Source organism: Somniosus microcephalus, chromosome 15 (assembly GCF_052327205.1).
Source record: "Somniosus microcephalus isolate GS21.2 chromosome 15, FLI_Smic_1.0, whole genome shotgun sequence".
Classification (NCBI taxonomy): domain Eukaryota; kingdom Metazoa; phylum Chordata; class Chondrichthyes; order Squaliformes; family Somniosidae; genus Somniosus; species Somniosus microcephalus.
Genome location: NC_141001.1, coordinates 108,598,412 through 108,615,588, shown reverse-complemented (window position 1 = coordinate 108,615,588; position 17,177 = coordinate 108,598,412). Strand labels below are relative to the sequence as shown.

Sequence of the window (17,177 nt, the reverse complement as noted above, 5' to 3'; positions counted from 1 at the left end):
AGCGTGGACGGGGCCTCAGTTTAACGTCTCATCCGATCTTGGGAATGTTTGAGGTCTGTCTTGATTATTGGCCTTGTTTTAAGCACTCGTGTTTCCTCTTGGACACTGCTGCCTGTGGAAGGTCATGCTGTCCTGGTTTTACTTTGCATTGTGTGAGCTGGTGTATTTTAAGTTTTATTTTGGAAAGACTTGTGGGGGGGGGGAGAGGGAGGGAAAAATACCTATCAATTGAAAAGGGAACAGTACTGCTGTTGGCACAGCTGTGTCAGTAATACAATAAGATTAACATGCTTGTTCAATTGAAACTCATTGTTTTGGGGAGGATCACACAACGGTGAACAGGATTCAAATGTCAACAGGGGAACAAATACACAATTGATTTTCTCCAGTAACCTGCAAATGGAATAAATTTTTAAAAATTTATTCACGGGATGTGGGCATTGCTGGCAAGCCTAGCATTTATTGCCCATCCCTTTCCAGTTGAGTGACTTGCTGGGCCATTTCAGAGGGCAGTTAAGAGTCAACCGCATTGCTGTGGGTCTGGAGTCACATATAGGCCAGACCGGGTAAGGACGGCAGATTTCCTTCCCTAAAGGACATTCGTGAATCAGATGGGTTTTTACAACAATCCAGTAGTTTTGTGGTCACCATTACTGACGCTAGCTTTTTATTCCTGGTTTATTTAATTAATTGAATTTAAATTCCCCAGCTGCCGTGGTGGGATTTGAACTCGTATCTACAGGAAACTCTTGTTTAAACGGCACCTAAATATCCGGAATTCTTTATTAACCGGCAAAATTCATACTCCGAAAACACCTCAATAACCGGAAATGTTGCCGAGACCGAGTCTCCCGCGGTGGCTGAGTTAGTCAGTGGGGGTAGTTCTCCAAACTGCCACTACTCAGCTTCTTGGCGCTGTCAGAAGTCCGAACACCTCCATAACAGGAGTCTGACTCTTTGTTAAAAATAGCCTCGGTAGATAACCCCCTCCGTCATCCAGAATTTTTAATCAACCGGCACCATCCCGGTCCCGTCAGTGCCGGATACCAGAGAGTTTCCTGTACTAGATCATTAAGTCCAGGCCTCTGGATTATTAGCCCAGTCACATTACCACTATGCTACTGTTCTCGCCAATGCTAGATTAAATTAATTTAATGCTAGACATGCCATAAACTTTATTTAGTATTGCTTGAAATATAACCATATTTAATTGGACAAGTCACATGTTTGCCCCACCCATTAAAAACATGTAAACTGATTAAACACACATGTAATAATGAAACCATAAGAGATAAGTGGATTCGACACTGGTCTTCTACCTCAGACCTGGTTTAAATCCAGCTGAGACCAAGTCTCCTTCCTCCTGGTTGCAAAGGTCCTATGTGATGAGTTTGGCCGGTCTCTCTCCACTTCCTGGTGAGCATGGGCCTACAGACACACAACTCCTCAATTTGGTACCAAGCAGTCATCTTGCTCTAAGGCCGTAGAATGGCGGGTGTGGACAATGGTGGACATGTCACACTGGTGCAGTGGAGGTGGGGGGAGGGGGGTTGCTCCTCCAAGGTTGGGGCTGCACAGAGGCAGCTTTGCCCTGCACGGCTGTCTTGTACCTGAATTGTTGGTGCGTGATGCCTGCACGGTAATGGAAAGTGTTTAGCTTGCCAATGCTAACAACCCTCACCTTGAGCACAGAAACAAACCTTGCAGCATGGAATGGGGCCTGGTGCTAATTCTTCAATGGCGCTATCTATTCTCAATCCAATTTTCAGTCAACTGTAACCTTTATATTCTAAAACATTTTATCCAATTGCTTTAAGTCGCAACTTGTGGCAAAGTAACCTGCTGTAAAATATCTCGTGACAATCCTGATTCCCTGCCCTCATCAATTTGCCAGCCAATGGAAACAATCTCAAAACTATTTGCACTCTTAAAACTATTTAATCTCTGCTCCTTTTCGCCCCACCCAGTGTATTACTTCACATTTCTCTGCATTGAATTGCATCTACCCACTCTGCTAGCCTGTCCTGCATTCATCCACAGTTTGTCATGTTCCTGATTTTTTTATTTAAAAAAAAATCCAATCTCTGGGTGTTAGCATTGTTGGCAAGGCCAGCATTTATTACCCATCCTTGGTTGTTACTGTGAAAAGGTGATGATGCAACTGGGTGTTTTTGCTAGACCGTGTCAGAGGGCAATTGGAAGTCAACCACATTGGTGTGGAACTGGGATCGTGTGTAGGCCTGACCGGGTAAGGATGGCAGGTTTCCTTTCCTAAAGGACATTTAGTGAACCAGATGGGTATTTAACAACAAGCCGACAGCTTCATGCCCACTGTTACCGACCCCGTGCTTTTTATTTCCAGATTTTTGTATAACTGAATTCCAATGCTCAATCTGCCATGGTGCGATTTGATCTGTGGATTATTCGTCCAGGCCCCTCGGTTACGAGTCCAGTAACATAACCACGACTTTGGTATCGACAAACTTGGATATTCCTCTTCTGCTCATAGTTAAACTGTTCATAAACATGGAAAGTGAGAGGTTCCGGTATAGATGCCTGGGATGCCATTACTTGTATTTTACCAATTTGAAAACTTTCTATTTACCCCAACTCTGCCTTCTGTCCATTAAGCACTTCCTGTGGTTACATTCTCTTAATTTTTGCAACTAGCTTCTTATCAAACACCTTCTGAAAATCCAGACGTAGAATACTCGCTTCATTGCCTTCATCCATCTACTAGTTTCCTCAAAATTCAACTAAATTAGGCAACTAATGAGGGCAGTCTGGTTAACAGAAGAAACTGTAATCAATTTCAGGTGGTTGTAGATGGGTTGTGGAGAAATGAGGTGATGCTTTTTGGGAACTGGGGTAAGGGCACACTCGATTGGTAAAGCTTTAAAAGGAGGTAGAAGAGCAGAGATCTGGGCATTCATCTCAAAAGTGGGAGGATAAGTAAAGCTGTATTTAATTTTTTTTAAAGATTCTAGATTTTATAAATAAGGGCATAGAGTGCAGAAGTAGAGCAACCATGCTAAATATACAAATCATTGGTTGGGCATCCAAATTTAGCAGGAATGCTGAGGTGTAGAAGAGATTCACTGGGATGATGAGTGATCAGTGAATCAGGCCGGCTGGTCAGTCATTAACGGTGTTTCAGATGTGCCGGGTTTAGGTAACTGATGTGGGTGGTTCTGAGTTTCCTCAAGCGTGTCTTCTTGGAGCTTGAGCTTCAGAGGCTAGGCTTCTCGCCAGTTTAAACGAGATGCTCTGCAGCAACTTGTCGAGGCTGCTTTTGCAGCACCCCCTTCGCAAGCCAACCCGGACAAGACTCCGAGTGTCACCATTGTTTGTTTTTTGAAGTTTCTTTTCAATGGCTGTAACTGTCTCCTAGTTTGCAATAAAACACCCATCCCTCCTCCCTATTTTTGTTCCCCTTCCTTCATTGAAATTATTTATATAGAATTTCCAGCACAGAAACAAGGCCATTCCCAGTTCTGGCTTGACTGGAGCCAAGTTTGTCAATAGTGCAGCCTTGTATCCCTCCATTCTAATTAACCTTGCCACTTCCCTGACACTAATGCTTTGTTTTCTTTTTTTAAAAAGAAAACAACAAAAGTTGCATTCTAATGCAATCAGTTGGCTGAGGATAAAATGTCTTTAACCAATAAAGGGTGCTCTTGACAAATGCTTAACAAAGGGAGTGAGATCTGATGGAGATGTTTCTGTCTGTACTCGTGCGGCGTGTTGATCTGAAACGCCTGATTTTTTGTTATTTTTGAAACTGGCTCTTTTTATTTATTTAAAAAAAAAATCAGGATTTGAGATTTTGGACTACTGAGGTTGTTTAAATCTTCAAGTAAAGAGGAGAAAATTCTACACTAGAACAGCCAGGACGCTAAACAAATGCTCCATTTTTATTCTAGAACTTAAAATATTAGTAGTAAATGGCTAAATTGCAGGCTTCTCATGTTTAAAAAGAACAATTTTCATTGTTTCTGGAGGCAGGGATTTGTTGCTGAAGTGTGGTTCTATAAATCACTGGGTATCCTCTGGTACTTTGCCCAATCATCCATGTGTTCTGAGGGTGTGTCAAGATTATATTCAATTGGGGTGGGGGGCTGCTGCCACAGAAGAAATAGGCGCACCAACGTCCGTGTTCTCGCTCAGGCCAACATCCCCAGCATCGAAGCTTTGACCACGCTCGATCAGCTCCGATGAACGGGCTACATCGTCCGCATGCCCGATACGAGATGCCCGATATGAGACTCCCAAAACAAGCGCTCTACTCTGAGCTCCGGCACAGCAAGAGAGCCCCAGGTGGGCAGAGGAAATGCTTCAAGGACACCCTCAAAGCCTCCTTGTAAAAGTGCAACATCCCTTCCGACACCTGGGAATCCCTGGCCCAAGACCGCACAAAGTGAAGAAGCATCCGAGAAGGCGCCGAACACCTCGCGTCTCTTCGCCGGGAGCAAGGAGTGCACGCTGCACGTCAAACCAAGCACCCTACCCAGCCCTTCAACCACCGTCTGCCCCACCTGTGATGGAGACTGTAGGTCCCGCATTGGACTCATCAGTCACCTGCAAACTCATATTTTTAAAGTGGAAGCAAGTCATCCTCAGTTCCGAGGGACTGCCTTAGAAGAATAAATAGCCAAATCCTACCCCATCTCTATCCAAAGTCTATGGGCATGCACTTCCAGCTGTCATTGAAAATTTTTGTTAAGCAAGCATTTTGAGGGAATATGGGACCAAGGTGGGTAGATAGAGTTGAGATGCAGATCAGCCATGATGTAATTCAATGGTAGAACAGGCTCAAGGGGCTGAATGGCTTCTTCCTCTTCCCATGTTCCCAAAAACAATTGGGAGCTGAAACTTTGACTTAAGTTTCTGCACCTGCCCTACGGACGCGGAGGCAGATTATGGCGCCCACGTACTGCCTTCCTGGCGGAGATCATTTTAGCAGAGACTGGGGATCAAACTCTAGGACCTTGTTTATTTTTAACATGCCAGCTTATGAAACTAGTTACAATAAAAGTGTGGCGGTGTCATTTTTAACTCGATGCGCTGTTTACCGTTGCTTTCCTTTGCAGTAAATGGCAAGACCGAGCCAGCGCTGGAAGCCGCACAGCTATGCCTGAAGCTTCTGGATTCCAGGAATCGGGAAGAGCTGAGGAGACTGTTGCATTTCATGGCTGTTGCTGCACTTCCCGCATCCATTACCTTATCGGAGGGGGTGAGTGCGCGATCTTCACAAAGCATTAACACTTGGCTTCCAATGGACTTGTTCAATTTTAAAGGTGTTTTGCTTGGAGTTTAAATCATTGTTGTTGTTGCTCTTTAATATCTAGTCAATCATTCTGTAACATCAGAAGTGAGCGTGCGAAGCTTAATTTCTTGATGCTATAACTGATCAGTCGAACTGTGTGGTCCTCGATAGTAATTTTATCTAAATTTGTTTTCTTCTTCAAGGTCGAGAATAGAATTGTGATGAAGAGGACTTTTGGTAAAGCCATCGTTTTTAATAAGAACCTCCAAAAAGGAAAAGCTGATCTCTTGGTTCTGTTCCTACTTGATCATCAGAAAGACGTGTTCAAGGTACACAAGAACATAAATAGGAGCAAGAGTAGGCCATTCGGCGCCTCGCGCCTGCTCCACCATTCAATAAGATCATGGCTGATCTTCGACCTCATCTTCACTTTCCTGCACTATCCCCGTATCCCTTGATTCCCTTACAGTCCCAAATTCTATCGATCTCTGTCTTGAATATACTCAACAACTGAGCCTCCAGAGCCCTCTGGGGTAGAGAATTCCAAAAATTCACCAGAGTGAAGAAATTTCCCCTCATTGCAATCCTAAATGACCAACCCCTTTATCCTGAGACTGTGCCCCCAGTTCGAGACTGTGACCCCCAGTTCTAGACTCCCCAGCCAGAGGGAAAGAACCCTCGCCGCATTGACCCTGTCAAGTCCTCCGAGAAGTTTACACGTTTCAATGAGATCACCTCTCATTCTTCTAAACTCCAGAGAATACAGGCCCATTGTACTCCATCTGTCATGGGACAACCCTCTCGTCCCAGGAATAACCTGAGAGCAAGGCAGAGGGATTTTAAGGCTTGGATTGCAAGAATGCTAAAGCTGTGTAGGCAAACTGACACAAAGTGTGGAGGGGCTACTTAGCTGCAAATTACAGCTGATGCAGAATTAACACTTTTTAAAAATATGTACACACTATCCCTGTTAATTCCAAGTTTTTTTTTTTGCTTCAAAGATTCAAATCATCCAGTAAATCATATTTAGTCAAAACAGCACAAGGACACGATTCCAATTGAAATTAACAACTGAATGAATTCAAGAGTAGACTGTATGGTAGCTGTGGAGCACATGTCAACTGTGATTTATAACCAATAGGGTTGGGGGGAGAAACGCAAATCATGACTTTCGAGGTAGAAACCAAATAATCGGCCCATTGCTGGAAATGTAGCGTTTTACTTAAACTAAACTGCACAGAATTGTTTAAAGCTGTATTTACTGCAACGAAAAAAAGGAAAGCTTAACATGTCTTTACCAAATAAGGATTACTCCAGCGATATTATTATACATAATATATATCTGTAGAAAGATACAAGAGCAACATTACTGAAAGTCAGAACTTTCTTCTGCACTGACATTTCCCAGTGCACCTTGCTGAAGCTGAAGCCGTTGGTGTGGGATTAACCAAAGCATTTTTGTGCAGATCTTTGTGTGGAATTTGCACCCAGCCGCCCTGTCCCCCTCCTCTCCTAAAGATATTAACCCACTGCTAGATTCTGGGTCTGCAGGTGCTGGCAGCCTGTTGGCACCTTGCCCAGGTGAGGTCAGCCGTGGCGCAGCGCCCGAGTTGGAGAAGCCACTGGGGAGGCTCCGGTGTCAATTTTTAATGATCTGGGATTGGATGAATCCGTATGGTTTTTGGTTTTGTTTTGTACGTTTGAGGGACACGCTGATAAGTGTGCAGCAAAGAGGCAGGAGGATTTTTCCTGTTGCAATCAGAAATGGAAAAGTAATGTGGAGTAATTTTCACAAGCGATTTGAATAACCAGTTTAAAATTTCAAACAGGTCCCAGGGTCTTTGCACAAGATGGTGAGTGAAAAGCTGATGCTCGTTCAGCGAGGCGGAGATCCGGACCTTGATACAGGTAAAGGGACAATTAAACAAGATGAGTAACTTTCACCCTGCCTCTTGTGAAGTAATAACACGTGTTATTACTTCACAACACTAAAGGCACACTCTTACTGCAACTAGTTCCAGCCAGGTAGAACCATGTTGGTTATCTGGCTGGAAATATTGCCTTGTCCAGGAGAACTGTTCAACATGCCTAGGTATAGATGCAGCCTGTGATCTCCCAACAATTGATCTAAAATGCTTAGAATTGTATGGAGTAGAATCCCTGCTCTCTACATTTAAATTGAGGCTAGCAGAGCACTTGGAAAGCAGTGACTGGATCGGACAAAGTCAACATGGATTTACAAAAGGTAAATCATGCTTGACTAATCTACTGGAATTTTTTGAGGATGTAACTGGTAAAATAGATAAGGGAGAACCAGTGGATGTTGTGTATTTGGATATTCAAAAGGCTTTCGATAAGGTCCCGCATAAGAGATTAGCGTGCAAAATTAAGGCACATGGGATTGGGGGCAAGGTATTGACTTGGATAGAGAACTGGTTGGCAGATAGAAAGCAGAGTTGGAATAAACGGGTCGTTTTCCGAGTGGCAGGCAGTGACTAGTGGGGTACCGCAAGGATCGGTCCTAGGACCCCAGCTGTTCACAATATATATTAATGATCTGGACGAGGGAATTGGATGTAATATCTCCAAATTTGCAGACGTCACAAAGCTGGGTGGGAGGGTAAGCTGTGAGGAGGATGTCGTGAAACTCCAGTACGATTTGGACAAGTTGGGTGATTGGGCAGAAACATGGCAAATGCACTATAATGTGGATAAATGTGAGGTTATCCACTTTGGTGGCAAAAACAGGAAGGCAGATTATTATTTGAATGGCAATAGATTGGGAGAAGGGGAAGTGCAAAGAGACCTGGGTGTTCTTGTGCACCAGTCGCTGAAGGTAAGCATGCAGGTGCAGCAGGCGGTTAAGAAGGCAAATGGTATGTTGGCCTTCGTAGCAAGAAGGCAGACACGGTGGCAGTGGCTAACGCTGTTGCCTCACAGCACCAGGGACCCGGGTTCGAATCCGGCCTCGGGCGACTGCCTGTGTGGAGTTTGCACATTCTCCCCGTGTTTGCGTGGGTTTCCTCCAGGTGCTCCGGTTTCCTCCCACAGTCCAAAGATGTGCGGGTTAGGTAGATTGGCTATGATAAATTGACCCTTAGTGTTAGGGGGATTAAATATGTGGGGTTACGGGGATAGGGTGGGATATGTGTTGGTGTAGGGGTTACGGGGATCGGGTGGGATATGTGTCGGTGCAGGCTCGATGGGCCGAAATGGCCTCTATCTGCACTGTGGGGTTTCTGTGATTCTGTGATTACAGGAACAAGGATGTCTTGCTACAGTTGTACAAGGCCTTGGTGAGACCGCACCTTGAGTATTGTGTGCAGTTTTGGTCACCTTACCTGAGGAAGGACGTTCTTGCCATGGAGGGAGTGCAGCAAAGATTCACCAGGCTGTTACCTGGGATGGCAGGAATGACGTATGAGGAGAGATTGTGTCGATTGGGTTTATACTCACTGGAGTTTAGAAGATTGAGAGGGGATCTCATCGAAACCTATAAAATTCTGTCGGGTCTGGACAGACTAGATGCAGGAAGGATGTTTCGGATGGCCGGGGAGTCCAGAACCAGGGGTCATAGTCTAAGGATAAGGGGTAAGCCATTTAAGACTGAAATGAGGAGGAATTTCTTCACCCAGAGAGTGGTGAACCTGTGGAATTCTCTGCCACAGAGGGCGGTGGAGGCCAGTTCATTAAATATATTCAAGAAGGAGTTGGATATATTTCTTGAGGCTAAAGGGATATGGGGAGAAGGCAGAGACAGGGTACTGAATTTGGATGATCAGCCATGATCTCATTGAATGGTGGAGCAGGCTCGAAGGGCTGAATGGCCTACTCCTGCTCCTATCTTCTATGTTTCTATGTTCGATGGGTTTCCAAAATGACATGGCGCTAATGCTAAACTTGCAATGTAAATGCATCCTAAAACATAGGGACAGGAGGAGGCCATTCAGCCCTTCCAGCCTGTGCTGCCATTCAATTAAATCATGCCTGATCTGTTTCTTAACTCCATCTACCTTGGTTCCCTAACCCTTGATTCCCTTGCCGAAGACAAATCTATCAATCTTGGTTTTGAAAGTTCCAATTGATCCCCAGCCTCAACAGCTTTTTGTTGTGGAAGGGGTGGAGAGCAATGTTCCCTTTAAGCTAGGTGGGCAGGCAGCCGCACAGCGCTCTGGGCTACCACGCAGCCGGTCAGCCGGCTTTTAAATTGTAAAACCTGCGCATGTGCGGAATTTTGAATGGGCCGCGCGGCCCCCCAAAAAATTACAGGGGGCGCTGTTCCAGATTTCCACGACCCTTTGTGAAGAAGTGCTTCCTGACATCACCCCTGAACGGCCTGGCTCTAATTTTAGGGCTATGGCCCCTTTGTTCTGAACTCGCCAGAGGAAATGGTTTCTCTCCTCATATCGTTTAATCATCTTAAACACCTTAATTAGATCGCCCCTTAATCTTCTATAGTCAAGGAATGCATGTCTGGTCTTTTCAACCTGTCTTCATTAATTGAACCCTGTTAATCCAGGTATCAGTCTGGTGAATCTGCTACAATGCAAACAACGTTGGAAGTAGTTTTAGATCAAAGCCAGTGTAATAAAATGTGTATAGTGTGGCGCATAAATGTAAACTCTACATTGCTATCTACTTTTGCATTGGTTCTGGACTAGAATAAACAACGGTTATACTTCAGACTGCTCTTACACAATTGGAGGGAAGATTGTATGCTGATTTAAAGCTATAACATTCCAATCTGAAGTAGGCTTGCAAAATTCAGCTTTCAAAATATCTTGCAATTGGCATGAAGTTAGCTCCAAGTTTTTTTTTAATCTCGAGTTTCACAAACACTGGCCTCAGTGAGCATTGTAGGTTTAACCACCGCTCCTGTCCTGGCAGGGAGTTCCAGGGCCTTGGCAACAGAAGGCACGGCCACCAATGGCTGAGCGATTTATAATAAAGGATGCTCGAGAGGGCAGAATTCGAGGAGTGCAGATATCTCGGTTGGGGGGCTGGAGGAGATTACAGAGATGGGGAGGGGGGCGAGGCCATGGAGGGATTTGAAAACCAGGATGAGAATTTTGAAATCGAGGTGTTGCTTAACCGGGAGCCAATGTAGGTCAGCGAGCACAGGGGTGATGGGTGAACGGGACTTGGTGCGGCTTTAGGACATGGGCAGCCGAGTTTTGGATGAGCTCAAGTTTACGCAGGGTAGAATGTGGGAGGCCAGCCAGGAGTGCGTTGAAATAGTCAAGTCTAGAGGTAATAAAGGCAAGGATGAGGGTTTCGGCAGTGGATGAGCTGAGGCAAGGGCAGAGACGGGCGATGTTATGGAGGTGGAAATAGGTGGTCCTAGTTGTGCTGCAGATATGTGGTCAGAAGCTCATGTCGGAGTCAAATATGACCCCAAGTTTGCGAATAGTGTGGTTCATCCTCAGATGCTAGGGAGAGGGATGGAGTCGGTGGCTAGGGAACGGAGTTTGTGGCGGGGACCAAAGACACTGGCTTCAGTCTTCCCGATATTTAATTGGAGAAAATTTCTGCTCATCCAGAACAAGATGTCGGATGAGCAGTCTGACAATTTAGACTGTTTAGTATAGTGCAGTCTGTGTCAGGAGCTGGGCGTACTAGCGCAGCACTAAAGCAATGTAAAAGCAGCTAAACCTGTGTTTGTCAAAATCCAATAATCCAAAGGTACTTTCACCTTGGCATTTTTTTTTAGCTCGGAGCATGACAGATTGAGAATGATGCACCGATGGTCGAATTGTATATACACTTTATATTAAAAAAAATTTAAAAATTTATATCATGGGTCTACGATTCTGCCCTTGGCGTAAGGGAGATGGTTTTACAGTGTAAACATTGGGAGCTGGCACATGGACACTGATCTGAAATAATGGTACTCATGGTTTCTGCCAACTTGCAATAAAACCCACTAAAACTTTGAGATTTAGGTTTGAATAGAAATCTTGAAGGGGAACTTTTTTGAATTAAAATGTACTGGTTGGGTACCGAATTCTGATCATTTTATTTAAATATATCTATATCTATCCTAGAGATTAACCCCCCCTATTGTGGCGTCTCCTGTCACATCTCGCTTGCTTGCTCCGCAGGACACACTTTCTGTGAAAGACTAACTCGAGACACGTGTGAAAGCAACATGCGGAAGACTACCAGGGATGAACTTCTAATGCTGCTCAAAACTATTGATGAAAACACCAAGCTGTCTGCCAAAGAGAAAAAGAAGGTCCTCGCTCAATTCAACAAGAGCCATCCCGCCATATTTATTCAATATTTTTTCAATCCATTGAGGAAACTCTAATCTTGCGCTGAGTTGCAGGGGCAATGTAATGTATTACTGTAAGTTAATTGTCAAACAATTTTGTGTTAAGTTTATTGAAGATTTTATATGATTGCAATGAATAAACGTTCAAATTTCTATTCTCAATGTTTCTTTGACCTATTTGTTCCTATTTAGGTCGCTGCTGTTTAAAGTAGTTTGCGGTGTAAAATAACTTTGAAGTGCTGTGCAAGTCTTCTTTCCTTCCTGCTTTGTGTTTGGATTTCAGGTGAGAAGCTGTTATTGAACTTTGTAGGCACTGAATCATTTGGAATAGCATGAACCCTTGCCCACACAGTACATCAGGATTTGCTGCTCTGCTTCACTCCAGGCCAGCAGAGGAAAGCAAGCCCAGCCCCTGGCGAGGAGTATCGAAGGGGCACACCATGGCAAACGGCATCAAACCGCATTCTGGATGACGAGCAGCGGTGTGTCTGCCACGCCTCGTTGTCAGTCAACATTCTCAGCAATCACACTGATGAAGTCAAAGCAAGACTCGCAACTAGAACAACAGAAAACGCTGGAAAAACTCAGCAGGCCAGGCAACATCCGTGGAGCGAGAAACGGAGTTAACGTTTCAGGTCGAAACCCTTTGTCAGAACTGAGGGGAAAAAAGCAGGAAATGAAACAGATTAAAAAGCAAGTTTGGGGGCTGGGAAATGGGGGAGGGGATGAAAGAACAAAAGGGAAGGTCTGTGAGGTGAAGAGCCATTAAGAGATATTCAAGGCAAGACGTGATGGTAATAGGACAGGTAAAGAGACAAAGGATGGCTCTGGATGAAATGTGAAATACGCTGGCAGAGTGAAAGACAGCTGCCACGTAGGAGAGAGGGGGAAAAAAAGGAAAAGGCACAAACCAAAAGTGTGGATAAAAAATATATATAAAAATATGATGGGGGCTGAGGTTATGATCTGAAATTGTTGAACTCTATATTGAGTCAGGAAGGCTGTAAAGTGCCTAATCGGAGATGAGGTGCTGTTCCTCGAGCCTCAACTGCTGGACAAGAAACTTAAAACTGATCAAAGACGAGCTAGATCTGAAATTCATGCCGGAATTCCAAACTTTGGTGCAAGAGAAAGACTGCAAAATGTTTGCACTAAATGGCCGTAGATGTTTAATAACGATACATGTGCAGTGCACTTGCCTGTATTGTGTGTGATGTGTTTTCTACTAAAATGAGTGCATATGGTTAAAATGGTGTCGCCGTATCCATGCCTGTGGCTAGTCAGTGAATGCCATTGGATAACACTGCTTTCGCCCACTCATCCACAGTATTATTGTGAGCTTTCTAACACTTTAATCACACTTGGCAATACCTGTAACAGTCGGTAATGTCACCTGGAGACTCCAGCAACCTGGCAAGAAAAAAGAAAGGCTTGCATTTATATAGCACCTTGCACGACCTCCGGACGTCCCAAAACATTTTACAGGCAATGGAGTACTTTTTGGAGTATAGTCACTGTTATAATGTACAAAACACGGCAACTAATTTACGCACAACAAGCTCTCGAACAGCAATGTGATGATGACCAGATAATCTGTGTTTGTTATGTTGATTTGAGAGATAACTATTGGCCAGGACACTGGGGATAACGCCCCTGTACTTCTTCGAAATAGTACCGTAGGATCTTTTACATCCACCTGAGAGCGCGCAGGTGCCTCTGCTTAACGTTTCATCCGAAAGACAGCACCTCTGACAGTGCAGCACTCCCTCAGCACTGCACTGGAGTGTTAGCCTAGATTTTTGTCAAGTCTCTGGGGTGGGACTTCAACCCACAACCTTCTTGATTCAGGGGTGAGGGTGCTACCAACTGAGCCACTGGTTGACACTTGCATTACAGACTTGTTTTTTATAATTTGCTAGTAAATTTCCTGTGGCATTACCTATGTTGTTGGATGCAAGTATTTTTTTACATTCAAGGTGGCAGCAGAGTTGGGAGAGACTTCAGATATTGGAGCTGCCTAGTGGCCAGAGCCTGCAATTACATTGTGACAGTTGACACAACCAAATTGAATGGGAAATGTTGACATAGCAATTTACAAGGGTAAGTGGTGAAAAGTGTAACCAAAAGTTCTGACAACGGGCAGTAAGGTTTGTGGGCAGGATGTACATGCCCAATGCAGGAATTTTAATATAGTTGCTCTCCTTTGATATTTCATGAGTTGGAGACCAAGTGTGGTCTTTAGGTACCAAGGTGTTAAGACAGTGGGCAATAATTGGACCAGAATGCTCAGACATAATTCAGTCCCCATTTTAAAGCCATACATCTGTGTGCAGGTGCAATTGAAATATTCCATTGCACTATTTGAAGAAAAGTAAGGGAGTCTGACTTTCTGGTATCCTGGTCAACATTTTGCTTTTAATTATGTATTTGCCCATATAAGGGCAATTGAGTTGAAGGTAATTCGTGGGGCTTGAAGTGTTTTGGGATGTCCTTGAGGATGTGTTCAGTGCTAGTTATTTTTTTAGTTGTACGTTTCCGACACTTTGTTTTCATTTCAGACTTGGAGCTTTCTCTAACTTGGTGTTAGTTAAATACTGTGGTAGCTCGTGCAAGAAAAACAGTGCAGATTTTATTTCTGATTTCCAGTATCTGCAGTATTTTGCTCTTGTATCTGTGCAGATTTGTATTGGATTTGGCAGCTGTCATGCAAAAATATCAGCAGTGCAAATTTGATGGGGCCAATGCTCTGAGTGTCAGCTGTGAAGCGGTAGCACCCTCGCTTGAGTCAGAAGGTTGTGGGTTCAAGTCGCACAGAGACTTCAGCACAAAAAATCATGCTGTCACTCCAGTGCGGGAGTGCTGCACTGTTGGAGGTGGTGACTTTTGGATGAAGCGTTAAGCCGAGGCTCCGTCTCCTCTCGCAGGTGGACGTAAAACACCCCACGGCACTGTTTCAAAGAAGAGCAGGGGAGTTCTCCCCACTGTCCTGGCCAATATTTATCCCTCAACCAACATAACAAAAAACAGATTATCTGATCATTATCACATTGCTGTTTGTGGGACCTTGCTGTGAGCAAATTGGCTGCCGCGTTTCCTGTAGTGGACCAGGGCCTACACGTTCCTGTAAATCGCTTTGGGACGTCTGGTGGTTGTGAAAGGTGCTATATAAATACAAGTTCTTTTTGTCTTAGTGCTGTTCTAGTCTCCTGTGCAGCTAGAGGATGATTGACGGGTGACGTAATGGAGCCGGGGGCCGGCCAAACTACAATTCCCACAACAGCCCGGGCCAGCGGACCGGAAGTGTTTCATTCGGTGACGTCGCTTCCGTAAACAAAGGGTCTCTGGCCGGTCAGTGGTTTTATTTTCTGCTGTTGTTGTTAAGATCCCGAGGAATGGCCGCCTTCACCGCGGGGGGAGGTGTGAGAGTAGAGTGAGCCGGGGCGAGGAGAGAGGGAGGGAGCGGGAGCGGGCGGTGATGGAGTGATGGCCGCGGCCTGTGGCCCGGAACCCGCTGCCGGGGAGACACCAGGCGGCGCAGCACCGCGACTGGGTGAGGCTCCGGGCTCCTGCCGCTTCAGCAAATCCGCGGGCCGTCCCAGCGGCAAAACCCAGCGTGCACTTCTATATAAATAATAATCTATATTACATAAAATACATGTATAAATCATATATAATACATGTCAATTGTACATAATACATGTAAAGTAGATATTACAACATGTAAGTAGGCCATTTGGCCCCTCGAGCCCGCTCTGCCATTCAATGAGATCATGACTGATCATCCAAATTCAGTACCCTGTCCCTGCCTTCTCCCCATATCCCTTGATCCCTTTAGCCTTAAGAAATATATCCAACTCCTTCTTGAATATATTTAATGAATTGGCCTCAACTGCCTTCTGTGGTCGAGAATTCCACAGGTTCACCACTCTCTGGGTGAAGAAATTCCTCCTCATCTCTGTCCTAAATGGCTTACCCCTTATCCTTAGACTGTGACCCCTGGTTCTGGACTCCCCCGCCATCGGGAACATCCTTCCTGCATCTAGTCTGTCTAGTCCTGTTAGAATTTTATAAGTTTCAATGAGATGTAACATGTATAAATTATGTATAATACAACGTAAAGTAGATATTACAACATGTAAATTGTATATAATACAACTTAAATTACATATAATACCTGTATACTACATATAATACAACAAAGTAGATATATTATAACATGTAAATTATATACAATACATGTAAATTACATATAATACAACATGTATATTATATATAAATAATCAATGTATAATACATAATATAACATGTATATTATATATAATAAAAAAGGGAGAGGGATAAACTCAGAAACTACAGGCCAGTTAACCTAATGTCAGTGGTGGGGAAAGTTTTAGAGACAATAATCTGGGACACAATTAATTGGCATTTGGAAAAGTATGGGCTGATAAATGAAAGTCAGCAAATCGTGTTTGACTAGAATCACAGCTCTGGGAAATCAGACTAAATCCTCTCCCTACCTCAGCACTGAGTCTAATTGTAGCCTTTGCTGAGGAGCAAATCATCGAGGTTTACGGCACAGAAGGAGGCCATTCAGCCCATCGTGTCCGCGCCGGCTGAAAAAGAGCCACCCCGCCGAATCCCACTTTCCCGCTCTTGGTCCGTAGCCCTGTAGGTTACGGCACTTCAAGTGCATATTTTTAAATGCAATGAGGGTTTCTGCCTCTACCACCCTTTCAGGCAGTGAGTTCCAGACCCCCACCACCCTCTGGGTGAAAAATGTTCTCCTCAACACCGCTCTAATACTTCTACCAGTTACTTTAAATCTATGCCCCCGGTTATTGACCTCTCTGCTAGGGGAAATAGGTCCTTCCTATCCACTCTGTCGAGGCCCCTCATAATTTTATACACCTCAATTAAATCTCCCCTCAGCCGCCTCTGTTCCAAAGAAAACAAAGTACCACATAATAGACTTGTTAGCAAAATTAAAGTCCATGGAATTAAAGGGACAGTGGCAGTGGGGATACAAAATTGGCGAAGGGACAGAAAGCAGAGAGTAGTGGTGAACGGTTGCTTTTCAGACTGGAGGGAAGTGTGCAGTGGTGTTCCCCAAGGGTCAGTATTAGGACCTCTGCTCTTTTTGAGATATTATTGACCTGGACTTACAGACGGTATACAAGGCATAATTTCAAAGTTTGCAGATGACTTGAAACTCGGAAATGTAGTAAACACTGAGGAGGAAAGTAACAGACTTCAGGAGGACAGACAGACTGGTGAGATAGGCAAACAGATGGCAGATGAAATTTAATGCAGAGAAGTGTGAAGTGATCCATTTTGGTAGGAAGAATGAGGAGAGACAATGTAAACTAAATGGTGCCATTTTAAAGGGGGTGCAGGAACAGAGCGACCTGGGGGTGAACACACACAAATCTTTGAAGATGGCAGGACAAGTTGAGAAGGCTGTTAAAAAGCATACGAGATCCTTGGCTTCATAAATAGAGGAATAGCGTACAAAAGCAAGGAAGTTATGTTAAAGCTTTATAAATCACTGGTTAGGCCTCAGCTGGAGTATTGTGTTCAATTCAGGGCACCACACTTGAGGGATGTTAAGGCCTTGGAGAGGGTGCAGAGGAGATTTAC

General features: G+C 44.4%; 2 protein-coding genes across 6 annotated transcripts in view; both read left to right on the top strand.

The window, feature by feature from the left end:
- Positions 1-11,702, top strand: part of depdc7a (DEP domain containing 7, paralog a) — a 55,918-nt gene extending 44,216 nt beyond the window's left edge. For all 5 annotated transcript variants that reach the window (XM_086008247.1, XM_086008250.1, XM_086008249.1 and 2 more), the window contains exons 6-9: positions 5,091-5,233; positions 5,470-5,595; positions 7,096-7,174; positions 11,368-11,702. In XM_086008247.1, the coding sequence (XP_085864373.1) occupies positions 5,091-5,233; positions 5,470-5,595; positions 7,096-7,174; positions 11,368-11,576 (557 nt within the window). In that variant the 3' untranslated portion in view covers positions 11,577-11,702. The remainder of the gene's footprint in view (positions 1-5,090; positions 5,234-5,469; positions 5,596-7,095; positions 7,175-11,367) is intronic.
- A 3,088-nt stretch (positions 11,703-14,790) lies between these two features.
- The window catches only part of tcp11l1 (t-complex 11, testis-specific-like 1), a 40,670-nt gene continuing 38,283 nt past the window's right edge, over positions 14,791-17,177 (top strand). The window contains exon 1 of the mRNA XM_086008242.1: positions 14,791-14,888. The gene's annotated coding sequence lies outside the window, so the exon portion shown is untranslated. The remainder of the gene's footprint in view (positions 14,889-17,177) is intronic.